Below are 13,571 nucleotides of genomic sequence, written 5' to 3' on the forward strand. Positions count from 1 at the left end.
GGAGTCTCACTCTGTTGCCCAGGCTGGAATGCAGTGGTGCGATCTCGGCTCACTGTAACCTCTGCCTCCCAGGTTCAAGCGATCCTTCTGCCTCAGCCTCCCGAGTAGCTGGGATTATGGGCATGCGCCACCACACCCGGCTAATTTTTTATTTTTAGTAGAGACAGGGCTTCACCATGTTACTCAGGCTGGTCTCGAACTCCTGACCTCAGGTGATCCACCTGCCTCTGCCTCCCAAAATGCTGGGATTACAGGCGTGAGCCACTGCGCCTGGCCTCTTTTCGTATTTTTAATAATGAATGATCATTTCTTGCCAAAATTTTTTACTCTGAGGTGACTGGGATAATTCTGTTGCAAAAACATTAACATTTAGTATGACTCTTTTTTACTATATTCTTGCAGTTAGTAACTGCAGCTATCATGCTATTTTGTGCTTTATTTTTGTTTATGCCGGTCTTAAAGATCCAGATTTCTGGATCTTTAATTTAAAAAAAAAAAAATGAATAAAAAAAAAAAAAAAAAAAAAGGGAACCATTGACAAGAAAAGGAGACCTGTGTTTCAGGAAGGTAGCCCAAGAGGAAATACAAAGCAAGGACTGGGATGGCAAGAATAAAGGGCACGTTGGAAGGCTCTATTGATGTCAGCATTGATGAAACATTAATGGAGGGTTGGTGCTAATGCAAAAACTGGCTGTGATTCTCAAGTAGGAGGGAGCCTCTTCCTGCAACCCAGGAGTCCTGTATCTTAGAAAGCTTTTTAAAATACCATGTGTCCACTCACTGCCATACTCTGATACTCTCTGCTGTTACTGCCTTTGAGGATCATTGCCAAGATGAGGAGCCCCTGTTTTCTAAGGGCAGTCATTTGGATCCTTTAAAATCAAAAGCTGAACCATGAAGTGGAGAAATATTAGAAGCAGAACAGTGGAAGGAAAGGGCTGAATCGAAAATTACTTAGGGCTGCTCTGCCTATGGAGTAGCCATATTTCTTCCTTTACTTTCTTAATAAACTTGCTTTCACTTAAAAAAAAATTACTTAGAAAGTCAAGTGAAATAACTAGGAAGATGGTGAAGCTACTAACAGTAGTGAAATCAGGAAGAAAACAGGTTGTTGATTTTTTCCCCCAAGTTTGCCATAGAGATGGCTAATTGCTAAGTAGATTTAGACTAGCAAAAGCTCATTTAGCATGTACACAGTATGTTTTTCTATATTGCTAGATGTTTCAAAACTCATAACTCTTGGCCGGGCATGGTGGCTCATCCCTGTAATCCCAACACTTGAGGGGCTGAGGTGGGAGGATCGCTTGAGCTTCAGGAGTTCAAGACCAGCCTGGGCAGCATAGCAAGACCCTGTCTCTGCAAAAAATTTAAAAATTAGCCAGACATGGTGGCACATGCCTGTAGTCCCAGCTACTCAGGAAGTTGAGGTTGGAGGATCGCTTGAGCCCAGGAGGTCAAGGCTGCAGTGAACTATGATTGTGCTAGTGCACTCCAGCCTGGGCAACAGAGCGAGACTCTATCTCAAAAAGACACAAAAAACTCATAGGTCTTTTGTTTATTATAAATTCGGAGGCAACTGTGCAGCAACGGCAGGCCTGAGAAGGTTGATGACTAAGCAGAGAGCATGGAAAGGATTCTATTCTTTAGGTAAAATGTGTTGTTCTGGTTTCCAGCAACTTCTTAACTCCACAGGAAATTGGATGACTCGTCAATGGTCCTTTGGGACTTAAAAGTTTCCAAAAGAGAGGGAGAAGGAAGCACAGCCAGAAATGGCTTTCACACTTTTTCAGACCTTCCCCTCTCTGACTCTCCCCAAGCCTCCCAGCCGGGTTCTCACGGGGAGTTTGCCATGGTACGTGGCACATATGGTTCAGTTAGTCCTTAGGAATTTTTCTCTCTTATTTTAGAAGTCTTAGGCTAATACTGTCTTGAGTTGAATATGGTATCATTTTCTTATATTCCTGAGTAGGTGAAAAAAAAACCTGAGCAGCTAGTGAGTGAATAAGTCAAAGAGTCTGTCAAAATGTAATTGTCCATTTTCTTATCCTTGACATGTTTTATCAGAGAAAAACCCCAGCAGGATTATTAAGGAGGGCTAAAGGAAGCTTTAGCATGTTTCTAGTTTTCAGCATTAACTCTCACCCAAATTTCTGTCAAGCATTGATTTTAATTCAGAAGTAAGTGTCTTTATTTAGGTTCTGTTTTCTAGGTCAACTGAACTTTCCTTTGATCTTCTTCCCTTGTAATGTGACTTCCAATTCCCAAAATGCATCACTGTGTTGGTCAGTGTCAAAACCTTTGCTTGATTGCCTGTTTTCAGTGCTCTTTCTGCTTCATCTTTTACTTCCAGTTTTCTCTGTTCACCACACCCTCCTAAATCTCCCTCCTGCCTTGGTTTCAGAAGACTGCCTTTTTTCTCTTTCCTCTCTGACACTCATTTTCCAGTCTTCTATGCCTTTAGCCAGTGAGGGAGAAGATAGGCATGGATTTGAATCTAAGCTCTGCCTGTAACTAGCAAATCAATGTCTCCGAGCCTCAGTTTTCTCATTTGTCAGACAAATATGTTGTGAGGGTGCATTGGTTTCCTACGGATGCTGTAACACAGTGTCACAGGACTGGGTGGCTTAAACAACAGAAATGTATATTCTCACAGTTCCATAGGCTAGAAATCTCAGGGTAAGGTGTTGGCAGGGTTGGTTTCTGCTGAGGCCTCTCTCCTTGGTTTGGGATGGCTGTCTTCTCCCTGTGTCTTCACACGGTCTTCCCTCTGTGCATGTGTGTGTTCTCATCTCTTCTTACAAGGACACCAGTCATATATGATGAGAGCCCACCCTCATGACCTCATTTAACCTTCATTACCTTTTTAAAGAGCACATCTCCACACACAGTGACCTGAAGTATGGAGTTACGTCGTCAACATATGACTTTTGCAGAAACACAAATAAGCCCAAATTATAGAGAGCTAAAGTAAATAATGTAATGAATGATACTGGCACCACTTTGTTTTCCTTGTCTAGCCCCTGGTTGATACGTTTTTCTGGAGCACAGACTTAGACTCTCTTTATCTTGCCCATTCCTTTTTCTTTTCTTTTCTTTCTTTCTTTTTTTTTTTTTTTTGAGACATCATATACTTGGAGGTTTCAAATATTATGTGTGTGCAGTGACTCCCAAATTAATGTTTCAAGCTCCCTTCTTGCAGCTGAGTGCCAGACCACTTTTTCCAAGTGTCTGATGGGTGTCTCCACGTGGACATCGCACATGTGACTAGTTCGCCTACAACCAAATGCTTTCACGCCTCTTCCCCATTGTTGTCACTGGCAACACATCTACCTAGCTACCCAAGTGCAGGTGCCTGCATTTCTTTCCTCACTCTGCCTTTTCCGCTGCAGTCTCGTTGATCACCAAGTGTAATTCAATATAGTCTTCTGTCACTAAATTTTCAGAGTGGTCAGTCCCATCTCTTTCTATCTACATTGTAACTTCTCAGGTTAAAACCTTCATCTTTTTTCTTTCACTTGGTTTTCCTGTGCTTTGTGTTGTCCATGTCCAGTAACTCTACCACAAGAGTTATTTTTCTAAAGCGCAGTATGATCATTTCATTCATCCACTTAAATTTTTTAGTGTTCCCTTTTTATTGCAAAAAGATAAGTCCGTTAGCATGGCAACTCCTTCTTATCCAGGCCCGACCAACCTCTTCTGCCACGTGTAGCCACTTCCACCCACTGCCTGGAAAATACCTTGTTGCCCTTCTAAGATCCAATTTGGCCCAGGTGCGGTGGCTCACACTTGTAATCCCCTCACTTTGGGAGGCCAAGGTGGGTAGATCACCTGAGGTTAGGAGTTCTAAACCAGCCTGGCCAACATAGTGAAACCCCATCTCTACTAAAAATACAAAAATTAGCTGGGCTTGGTGGCACGTGCCTGTAATCCCAGCTACTTGGAAGGCTGAGACAGGAGAACTGTTTGAACCCAGGAGGTGGAGCTTGCATTGAACTGAGATCATGCCACTGCACTCCAGCCTGGGCGACAGCAGGACTCTGTCTCAAAAAAGATCCAATTTTATGCCTTCTTCTCTGTGAAGTATTCCTAGTTTTTTTTTTTTTCTTGGCAGTAAAATATCCATAACAGAAAGTCTACCATTTTAACCATTTTTAAATGTATAATTCAGTGGTGTCATGTATATTCACAATGTTGAGCAACCACTAAGACTGTCTATTTCCAGAACTTTTTCATCACCCCAAACAGAAATTCTGTGGCTATTGCCCCTCTGCCCAGCCCCTGGTAACTGCTAATCAACTTTGTGTCTCTGTCTACTTAACCAATTCTAGGTATTTCATACAAATGGAATCATATAATATTTGTCCTTTTGTGTGGCTTATTTTGCTTAGCATAATGCCTTCAAGGTTCATCCATGTTGTAGCATGTATTGGCATTTCATTCCTTTTGGTGGCTGAGTAATATTTCACAGTATGTATGTATCACATTTTGTTTATCTTCATCAGTTGATGGGTACATGGGTTGTTTCTGCCTTCTGGCTGTTGTGAAAAATACTGCTGCGGTGAACATTCATATACAAGTCTCTGTTTGAGTTCCTGTTTTCAGTTCTTCTGGGTATATGCCTAATAATGTGGAACTGCTGGATTTTCCAGCTTCTTGAGTTATTAATTTCTTCCTCTTCCTTTCCCAAAGCACATTGCATGCTACCCTACTATGGTGTTTTACATAGCATACTGCAATTGATTGACACCCATATCTGTACCTCATTGAACTGTGTATAGCATATAGACAGCATATAGGCCACCGGCTGCTACTGAGGAGATAGTCATACATTTATTGAATGATTAAATGAACGAATGAAGGAACAAGCACTCAAACTTGCCACTCATATTACAGTGTACATGGTGACTAAATACATGAAAGTGCCTGTTTATAATAAGCTTCTAAAGAGAAACCATTTACTTACCCAGTAGGGTGGGGGAAAGTGCACATTTTAGAGGCTAGACACTTTCCCTGCGAGAAGAGGCTCCGTGGAACAGCTTAAATTATTTGAAATCCAGTCACGGTCTGAAATACAAACCACATGCAATTCAAGTTTGTGGCATACAGTTGAGTGACATTTTTACCTGAGATTTAAAAAAATACAGACTACCAATAAAAAACATCAAATGAGATTTTTGCTCCTGCCTTTAGACATTCCGTCCAGCTGCTATGCTGATAGAACGATCGTCTGACTTTGGGAAAACCTGGGGCGTGTACAGATACTTCGCCTATGACTGTGAGGCCTCGTTTCCAGGCATTTCAACTGGCCCCATGAAAAAAGTTGATGACATAATTTGTGATTCCCGATATTCTGACATTGAACCCTCAACTGAAGGAGAGGTTTGTTTGCTTCTGTGTTTTACATTCTACTTGCAAATCTACTTTTTGATTATTGCAAAAATACCAGTTACTCTTGTTTCCATTTTTTAGGTGATATTTCGTGCTTTAGATCCTGCTTTCAAAATAGAAGATCCTTATAGCCCAAGGATACAGAGTAAGTTCATTTTCAAATAAAAGTTTGTTTTTGTTTGTTTGTTGCTTTGTTTTGTTTGAGATGGAGTTTTGCTCTTGTTGCCCAGGCTAGAGTGTAATGGCATGATCTTGGCTCATCGCAACCTCCCCCTCCTGAGTTCAAGTGATTCTCCTACCTCAGCCTCCCAAGTAGCTGGGATTACAGGCATGAGCCACCATGCCCAGCTAACTTTGTATTTTTAGTAGAGATGGGGTTTCTCCATGTTGGTCAGGCTGGTCTTGAACTCCCAACCTCAGGTGATCCCCCCCACCTCGGCCTCCCAAAGTGCTGGGATTACAGGCATGAGCCACTGCACCTGGCTCAAATAAAAGTTTTTGTTTGTTTTGTTTTGTTTTTTGAGGCGGAGTTTCACTGCTATTGCCCACACTGGAGTGCAATGACGTGATCTCAGCTCACTGCAACCTGCATCTCCCAGGTTCAAGCAATTCTCCTGCGCCTCAGCCTCCCGAGTAGCTGGGATTACAGGTGCCCACCACCACGCCCAGCTAGTTTTTTTGTATTTTAAGTAGAGACGGGGTTTCACCATGTTGGCCAGGCTGGTCTCGAACTCCTGACCTCAGGTGATCCACCCACCTTGGCCTCCCAAAGTGCTAGGATTACAGGCGTGAGCCAATGCGCCTGGCCCAAATAAAAGTTTTGATGGTAAACAGCAACCATGGAATAAGTCTTACTCACAATCTAAATATTCGGTGCTAAATCTACCTTCTTCATTTTCCTTCTTTCTCTGCATTATCTGACCAGAAGGTCTTGAAATTAGCAGTAGTTACTCTCCACTGATAGAGAATACATTTACATCTGATATAAGATGTAAATACAATACATCCAATATAAGATTTAGAAGTTATCAAGTAGGCCGGGCGCGGTGGCTCAAGCCTGTAATCCCAGCACTTTGGGAGGCCGAGACGGGCGGATCACGAGGTCAGGAGATCGAGACCATCCTGGCTAACACGGTGAAACCCCGTCTCTACTAAAAAATACAAAAAAACTAGCCGGGCGAGGTGGCCAGCGCCTGTAGTCCCAGCTACTCGGGAGGCTGAGGCAGGAGAATGGCGTAAACCCGGGAGGCGGAGCTTGCAGTGAGCTGAGATCAGGCCACTGCACTCCAGTTTGGGTGACAGAGCGAGAGAAGTTATCAAGTAATTATATTGATCATACCTTATTTTATTGCTCAGTACATTAATTAGGGTATATATTGGGCTTTTGTATCAAAGTGTCCCCCCAAATCTAGTTGTTCAAATAAGGTGAAAGTTTCTTTCTCTCTTATGAAACCCATCAAAGAGTTTTCTAGAGAAGAAATGTAGCTCAATTGCCATAATTAAACTTCCTGGATAAAATACAGGATGATGCCCGTTACATTTTGCAGATAAATCATTCTTTTTTTAAGCATAACCATATGCCATATACCCCATGTAATATTTGTGTTTAGTACAAGTGTGTCCTGTGCAATATTTGTGGTTGGTATAACTATGTCCCATGTGATATTTGAGACACACTTTATCCTAAAAAATGATTGTTTATCTGCAATTCAAGTTTAACTGAGTGTTGTTTATATTTAACTATTTATTGTTAAATCTGGCAACCCTAGTTATAAGACCACCCATGTTTCCAGGTTTATTCACATGGTTAGAGTTAGACCACCACCACCATGACCTCATCTCAACTCAGGAGAAGAGGGAAGATGAGGCAAGCAAATTCCATTTAAAGAGGAGATGTAGGCCAGGTGCAGAGGCTCACTCCTGTAATCCCACCACTTTGGGAGGCCAAGGTGGGTGGATCACTTGAGGTCAGGAATTCGAGACTAGCCTGGCCAACATGGTGAAACTCTGTCTCTACTAAAAATACAAAAATTAGCTGGGCGTAGTGACGCATGCCTGTAATCCCAGCTACTCAGGAAGCTGAGGCGGGAGAATTGCTTGAACCCAGGAGGCGGAGGTTGCAGTGAGCCAACATCGCACCACTGCACTCCAGCCTGGGTGACAGAGCAAGACTCTGTCTCAAAAAACAAAAAAATGAGACGTGGAAGTTGCAGTTGTCACTTCTGCTCACATCTCATTGGCCAGAATTAGTCACATGACTGTATTGCAGGAGAAACTGGGAAACATCTCTAGGTGGTCATGTGCTCAACTAACACTCTTGGCGAGGGCTGTTACTGTCAAAGGAAGAAGGGAAGAAAGAATACTGAAGATAAATCAGAAGTCTGTGCCATATTCAGTATACTCAATAAAATGAGGGTTGCATTTCCATTTAATAGAAGAATAAGCTGAAGCTTATAGAGTTGGATATTATTACATAAGGTGATATGGCTATTAAATGGCAGTCAGATCTTGAATCCATATGTTTCGGTGCTCAGTTTAGAGCTCTTTACCACATTCAACAACTGCTCTTATTACACAATTACATTTTAATCTTCTTGGGAGGCATGTATGGTAATTAAAAGAATGGGCTCACGGCGTGCGGTGGTTCACGCCTGTAATCCCAGCACTTTGGGAGGTCTAGGCAGGCGGATCATGAGGTCAGGAGTTTGAGACCAGCCTGACCAACATGGTGAAACCCCGTCTCTACTAAAAACAGATAAGTTAGCTGGGCGTGGTGGTGCACACCTGTCACTTGAACCCGGGAGGCGGAGCTTGCAGTGAGCCGAGATCACGCCATTGCACTCCTGCCTGGGTGACAGAGCGAGACTCTGTCTCAAAAAAAAAAAAAGAATGGGCTTTGGAGTCACAAACTCCTGGATTTAAATGTGTTCATAAATCATAAATGTGTTCAGTAAATCATAGCTGTTGCTACAGTTATTGCTGTTGATGTTGCTGTCGCCATCGGCTGTGGTTTGGGTTTTGCACAGGACTAGTCCCAAATGTTGGAATGAAAGGTGAGACTGCCTCTCCTGCTACTAAGGTGCAACCAGTTGAGTAGAGGCGTGGCTGATTCTTGCTGATCTCTCCCAGCTGCACAAGGCCCTATTTTTAACCAAGGCCCCAAGGAACTTCCAAACTTGAAGCATGGAAGAGTAGAGTGGAAGAAGTCCAGGGAATATTGCCAGAAAAATGCTGCTTCCCCGTTGAAATTAATTTTACATGTGACCCAGGCTGTCTCTGGTCTGTAATTTACTCATTCATTCTGTTGTAAAACAAATATTTAATAGATGTGTCCAGCTCTGCACCAATTTCTGAGTGAGCCATGAGGGCTTTCCTCCATGTCTCAAAATGCAGTTGTGAAAAATGTCCACATGGACTCTGGGACAGATACCCCCTAAGTCCCTAAAAGGACCCAACCATCTGCCCCCTGTAAGGTGAAATTTGTGGGACTTGGGGAATGTGTTGTCTTTATTATTTTGATTCTTTTGTCTTTTGTTGTTAAATGGCATCAGAGAATCTTTTTCTATGTTATGGAAGCATGCATGTTAGCTGATCATGCTTTTGATTTAATTTGTAATCAAAGGAGCAATATCTCTTTAGTTGTGTATCGTTGAGACCTCTGAGACTCACTTCAAAAGTGATTTGCCTCTTAGAATAGCAGTCAAGATGAGGCTCGCTTGTTAAATATGGCAGGAGAGAGTTGGGGAGTGTATTTGCTCTACTGAGGGTTTCCACAAAGGTCAGTTCAAGGGTTCCTAAATACTCCAGCCGCTCTTCAAGTTTGTTGTTTGGCCTCTTGTCAATAGGCGCTTGTGCTCATTTTGTGCAGGAGGATTTGTGCAGGAGGAAGTGTTGGCGTTCATAACTGCCATTCAGTTGGGGAGTACCACGGTTTCTCTGTTTAGTTTTTGAGTTTACAAAGAACCTAAGTTTAACATATGGACTTTCCCTTTCTACCCGCAGCCATTTCTGTAGCTTCATTGTAAGCTATGCGTATATTAAAAGCATTTGAAATTGTATTTGGGCTCTGAAAGTATCTGATGCACTGGGCCACTACCATGTCGTCTTATGTTGTAAATTATAAGAATGCATAGACATAACTGACAGTAACGAGCCATTTCAGGCTACAGAGCTTGAGAGTGCAAACAGATGAATCAACCTCTGGGGATCCAGTTCAGCATGAAGAACTTAGTAACTCGTGAAAACCCTGTGGAGAAGGTTGAACGGCTCTTGGTTTGTCTAGTTACTATAGAATGTAGTTGGTAGCCCAGCGTTTATAATAAGCGTAAGTCTGCAGACCTAGGAAGAAGAGGGAAAGATAAAATTGATTTACAAGTAACTTGTATTTGAGAAAAAATAATTTGCCCCACATCCTAATACTAAGCTTCTTTATGCTTATGTCACTATATAATATTGAAAAATGCGCAAATGCTTTGGAAAACTGGGACAAAAAAAGTTGTGGACCAAAATGTTGCTTAAAACCTTGAAATATTCTCTCCTTGGGTTATAGTTATTCTATAGCAGTAACACTATTTTGGTAACTTGAATGTCATTTAAGTGGTGGGAAATTTCAAATAGCATTTTCCCTTCCAAAAAGAAACAAAATATTTCTAACTATCTTATAATAACAATGAGAATTGGAGTGCTTTGATAAATCTTTTCCCACTTGAATGGAATTTTCTGATGTTGAAACTGACGCTAATTGCTGTGGGAAGCGGAGGGCATTGTGCTACTTCAAATTATTGTCTGCCCGCAGGTTCCAGCAGTCATGCAGCTGCATTCTTACAGTTTATCCACTTTCACACTTCTTCCTGAACAGTTGTTCTGCAAACAGACCCATCACAAAATAGATACTCTTTTTTGTTGTTGTTCAGGCAATTCTCCTGCCTCAACCTCCAGAGTAACTGGGATTACAGATTACAATTAGCCACCATACCTGGCTAATTTTTTTTTTCTTTTTTCTTTTTTTTTTTTTTGGAGACAGAGTTTTGCTCTTGTTGCCTGGGCTGGAGTGCAATGGCACGATCTTGGCTCACTGCAACCTCCGCCTCCCAGGTTCAAGCCTCAGTCTCCGTAGTAGCTGGAATTTCAGGCGGATGCCATGATGCCCAGCTAATTTTTGTATTTTTAGTAGAGATGGGGTTTCACCATGTTGGTCAAGGCTGGTTTTGAACTTCTGACCTCAGGTGATCCGCCCACCTTGGCCTCCCAAAATGGTGGGATTACAGGTGTGAGCCACCATGCCCTGCCTAATTTTTGTATTTTTGTAGAGATGGGGTTTTGCCACGTTGGCCAGGCTGGTCTCGAACTCCTGACCTCAAGTGATCCACCCGCCTTGGCCTCCCAAAGTGCTGTGATTACAGGTGTGAGCCACCATTCCCGGCCGACATACTTATGAAATGGATGAGAGGGCAGCAAGCTTTCCTCTTTCCAGTCATGTTATGTTAGGCTTCATTATTGGAGTCATCTAGATAATGCAAGATGGAGAACTTAAGCTATTTTCGTGTATCATGCCTTTCTCTAAAAAGAAATGATGCCAAAAAAAAAAAAAAAAAAACTTCTTGCTTGTCTGATCAGACTTTTCATCTTCTTGATGCCTTAGATTTATTAAAAATTACCAACTTGAGAATCAAGTTTGTGAAACTGCATACTTTGGGAGATAACCTTCTGGATTCCAGAATGGAAATCAGAGAAAAGTATTATTATGCAGTTTATGATATGGTGGTTCGAGGAAATTGCTTCTGCTATGGTCATGCCAGCGAATGTGCCCCTGTGGATGGATTCAATGAAGAAGTGGAAGGAATGGTAAGTAAGCCCTCTGTGCACCTTTCTCCTTTATATGGCTGGTTCTAAAATGCAAAGTGAAGCTAGTCTTACCTTAAGCCTTTTACATTTTCTGGGGGTTTTACTTTTACAGAGTTACATTTAGCCCTTTGCACCATACAGGTAGTTGATTGTTGATTTTTCTCTTTGAAGAGTTTCTTGGACACGGAGAATGTACAGACTACTCATTTCATAGACGATGAATTTTTGGAATTTGTTGCTTCAGGCTATTGCTAAAGTAGATATTTTAGTCAAGGATTAAAAGTTGTCTAAATAATAATTGAGTCTGCCTTTACATTAGGGAAGATTAAAACCGCAATTATGCTAGAAGGCATAAATTAATCTCAACCCAAAGAAACAGATTTTTTTTTTTTTTTTTGAGACAGAGTCTTGTTCTGTCGCCCAGACTGGAGTGCAGTGGTGCAATTTTGACTCACTGCAACCTCCACCTCCTGGGTTCAAGCAATTCTCGTGCCTCAGCCTCCCAAGTACCTGGAATTACAGGCCCACACCACCACGCCTGGCTAATTTTTGTGTTTTTAGTAGAGATGGGGTTTCACCATGTTGGCTAGGCTGATCTCGAACTCCTGACCTCAAGTGATCCGCACACCTCAGCCTCCCAAAGTTCTGGGATTATAGGCGTCAGCCACCACGCTGGGCCAAAACTGGAATTTTTTTTTTTTTTTAGACGGCATTTTGCTCTTGTTGCCCAGGCTGGAGTGCAATGGTGCGATCTCACCTGCAACCTCCGCCTCCTGGGTTCAAGCAATTCTCCTGCCTCAGCTTCCCAAGTAGCTGGGATTACAGGCATGCGCCACCATGCCTGGCTAATTTTGTGTTTTTAGTAGAGACAGGGCCTCTCCGTGTTGGTCAGGCTGGTCTCAAACTCCTGACCTCAGGTGATCCACCTGCCTCCCTCCCAAAGTGCTGGGATTACAGACGTGAGCCAATGTGCCCTGCCTACAACTGGAAAATTTTAACCCACACCCATGGGATATCATTTTAGGGACCAAATGGAGTTGGTTTCTTTCTCTCTTTTCCTCTTAATTCCATTCTTTTCCCACTTTTATGCCACGTTTGCAACTTACGTACATTTTGAAATTTGGGATTCGGGTGATTTGCCCAATGGATAGATGTGTTTAAAGTATTCTACTGGTATCTCGAAGAATTCTTATAGACCTAGAGGATTTTAAAGCCATATGGGACTTATGAGATCACCTAGACCAACTATTGGTGATAGAGGAGCCCAAGGATTAAGTAATTTACTAGAGAGCCCTAAGTAAATGAGCAGCAGGTGGGAGCTCAAGCCTCTCCTCACTCTGCCCCAGGGTTCCTTTCACTAAGCTGTGGCCTCCCGGAATGAAGGCTATGCTTACCTGCTGTTGCATTTTCAAAGATTGTTAGTCCTTTTCAGAGAAGGTACAGGATTGAGTGTATTCAGCCCTTTAAAAACTTCTGCCTTCCCTTTACTCCAGTTAGAACTTTTGTTGCATAACAAAAGTTGAATTTTTGACAGAGCCTGAAGGGGAGGGAGGTATTTCTCTAATCTTATTGGTCTATCTTTCAGAGACTGCTAGGTAGATTATACTCCCTTTACAGCATAACAAATCAGCTGTGTAGCTAATGTCCTGTTACTGTCATGGGTCTCACAGCATGTGCTGTTGATTCAGACACAGTAGGGTCTTATGGTATGTGCTTTGGAACTGGTTTTCAGTTTATGTAAAACCACCTGGTAATAACAGGACTTTAGTCTTCTGCTAACTGCATTCCCACCAAGGTGGGTCCAGGAGGGACCTGTCTGTCCTGTTCCTGAATTCCATTTTGTAGAAACTCTTGTGAAGGTGAGATGCCCATATACATGCATATTTAGTGAACCAAAAAGCCATAATTCATTTATCATTTATATGCCTCAAGGGTGGTAAGTATGCCTTACAGTGACACAGGCAAAATCATATATCATGGGCCCTTCATCAAGCAAATTAATATATTTCTTTTTCAAGATCTTATATTTCCTTATGTAAAAGGAAAAAATAAATATAAGTGTGATAAATGATTATTTTTTTAAATTTTACTGTCATTCGAAGAAAAATTTAAGTGCTATGCCTGAAGTAAAAGAAACTAAAATAAGCTAGCTAACAAAACCTTTTAAAGTAAGTGGTTATTTGGCTTATTGGTAAATTGTGAAGTAATATAAATTGGTTTCCAGGTAGTATGTATGCATTTAGTTCTACATTATAACTTTTGTAGATTTCTATGACAATAGGTTTGTTTTAAAAAACCTCTTAAGTAACTAGTTTTGTTTTGTTTTTTTTTTTTTTTTT

The 13,571-nt window shown here is 41.8% G+C and overlaps 1 protein-coding gene across 1 annotated transcript in view; it reads left to right on the forward strand.

Moving 5' to 3' along the window:
- The window catches only part of LAMB1 (laminin subunit beta 1), an 83,099-nt gene that overhangs the window by 11,351 nt on the left and 58,177 nt on the right, over nt 1–13,571 (forward strand). The window contains exons 6-8 of the mRNA XM_017889541.1: nt 5,191–5,379; nt 5,470–5,533; nt 11,030–11,236. Of these exons, the coding sequence (XP_017745030.1) occupies nt 5,191–5,379; nt 5,470–5,533; nt 11,030–11,236 (460 nt within the window). The remainder of the gene's footprint in view (nt 1–5,190; nt 5,380–5,469; nt 5,534–11,029; nt 11,237–13,571) is intronic.

Source organism: Rhinopithecus bieti, unplaced genomic scaffold, assembly GCF_001698545.2.
Source record: "Rhinopithecus bieti isolate Rb0 unplaced genomic scaffold, ASM169854v2 scaffold_18688, whole genome shotgun sequence".
Lineage (NCBI taxonomy): Eukaryota > Metazoa > Chordata > Mammalia > Primates > Cercopithecidae > Rhinopithecus > Rhinopithecus bieti.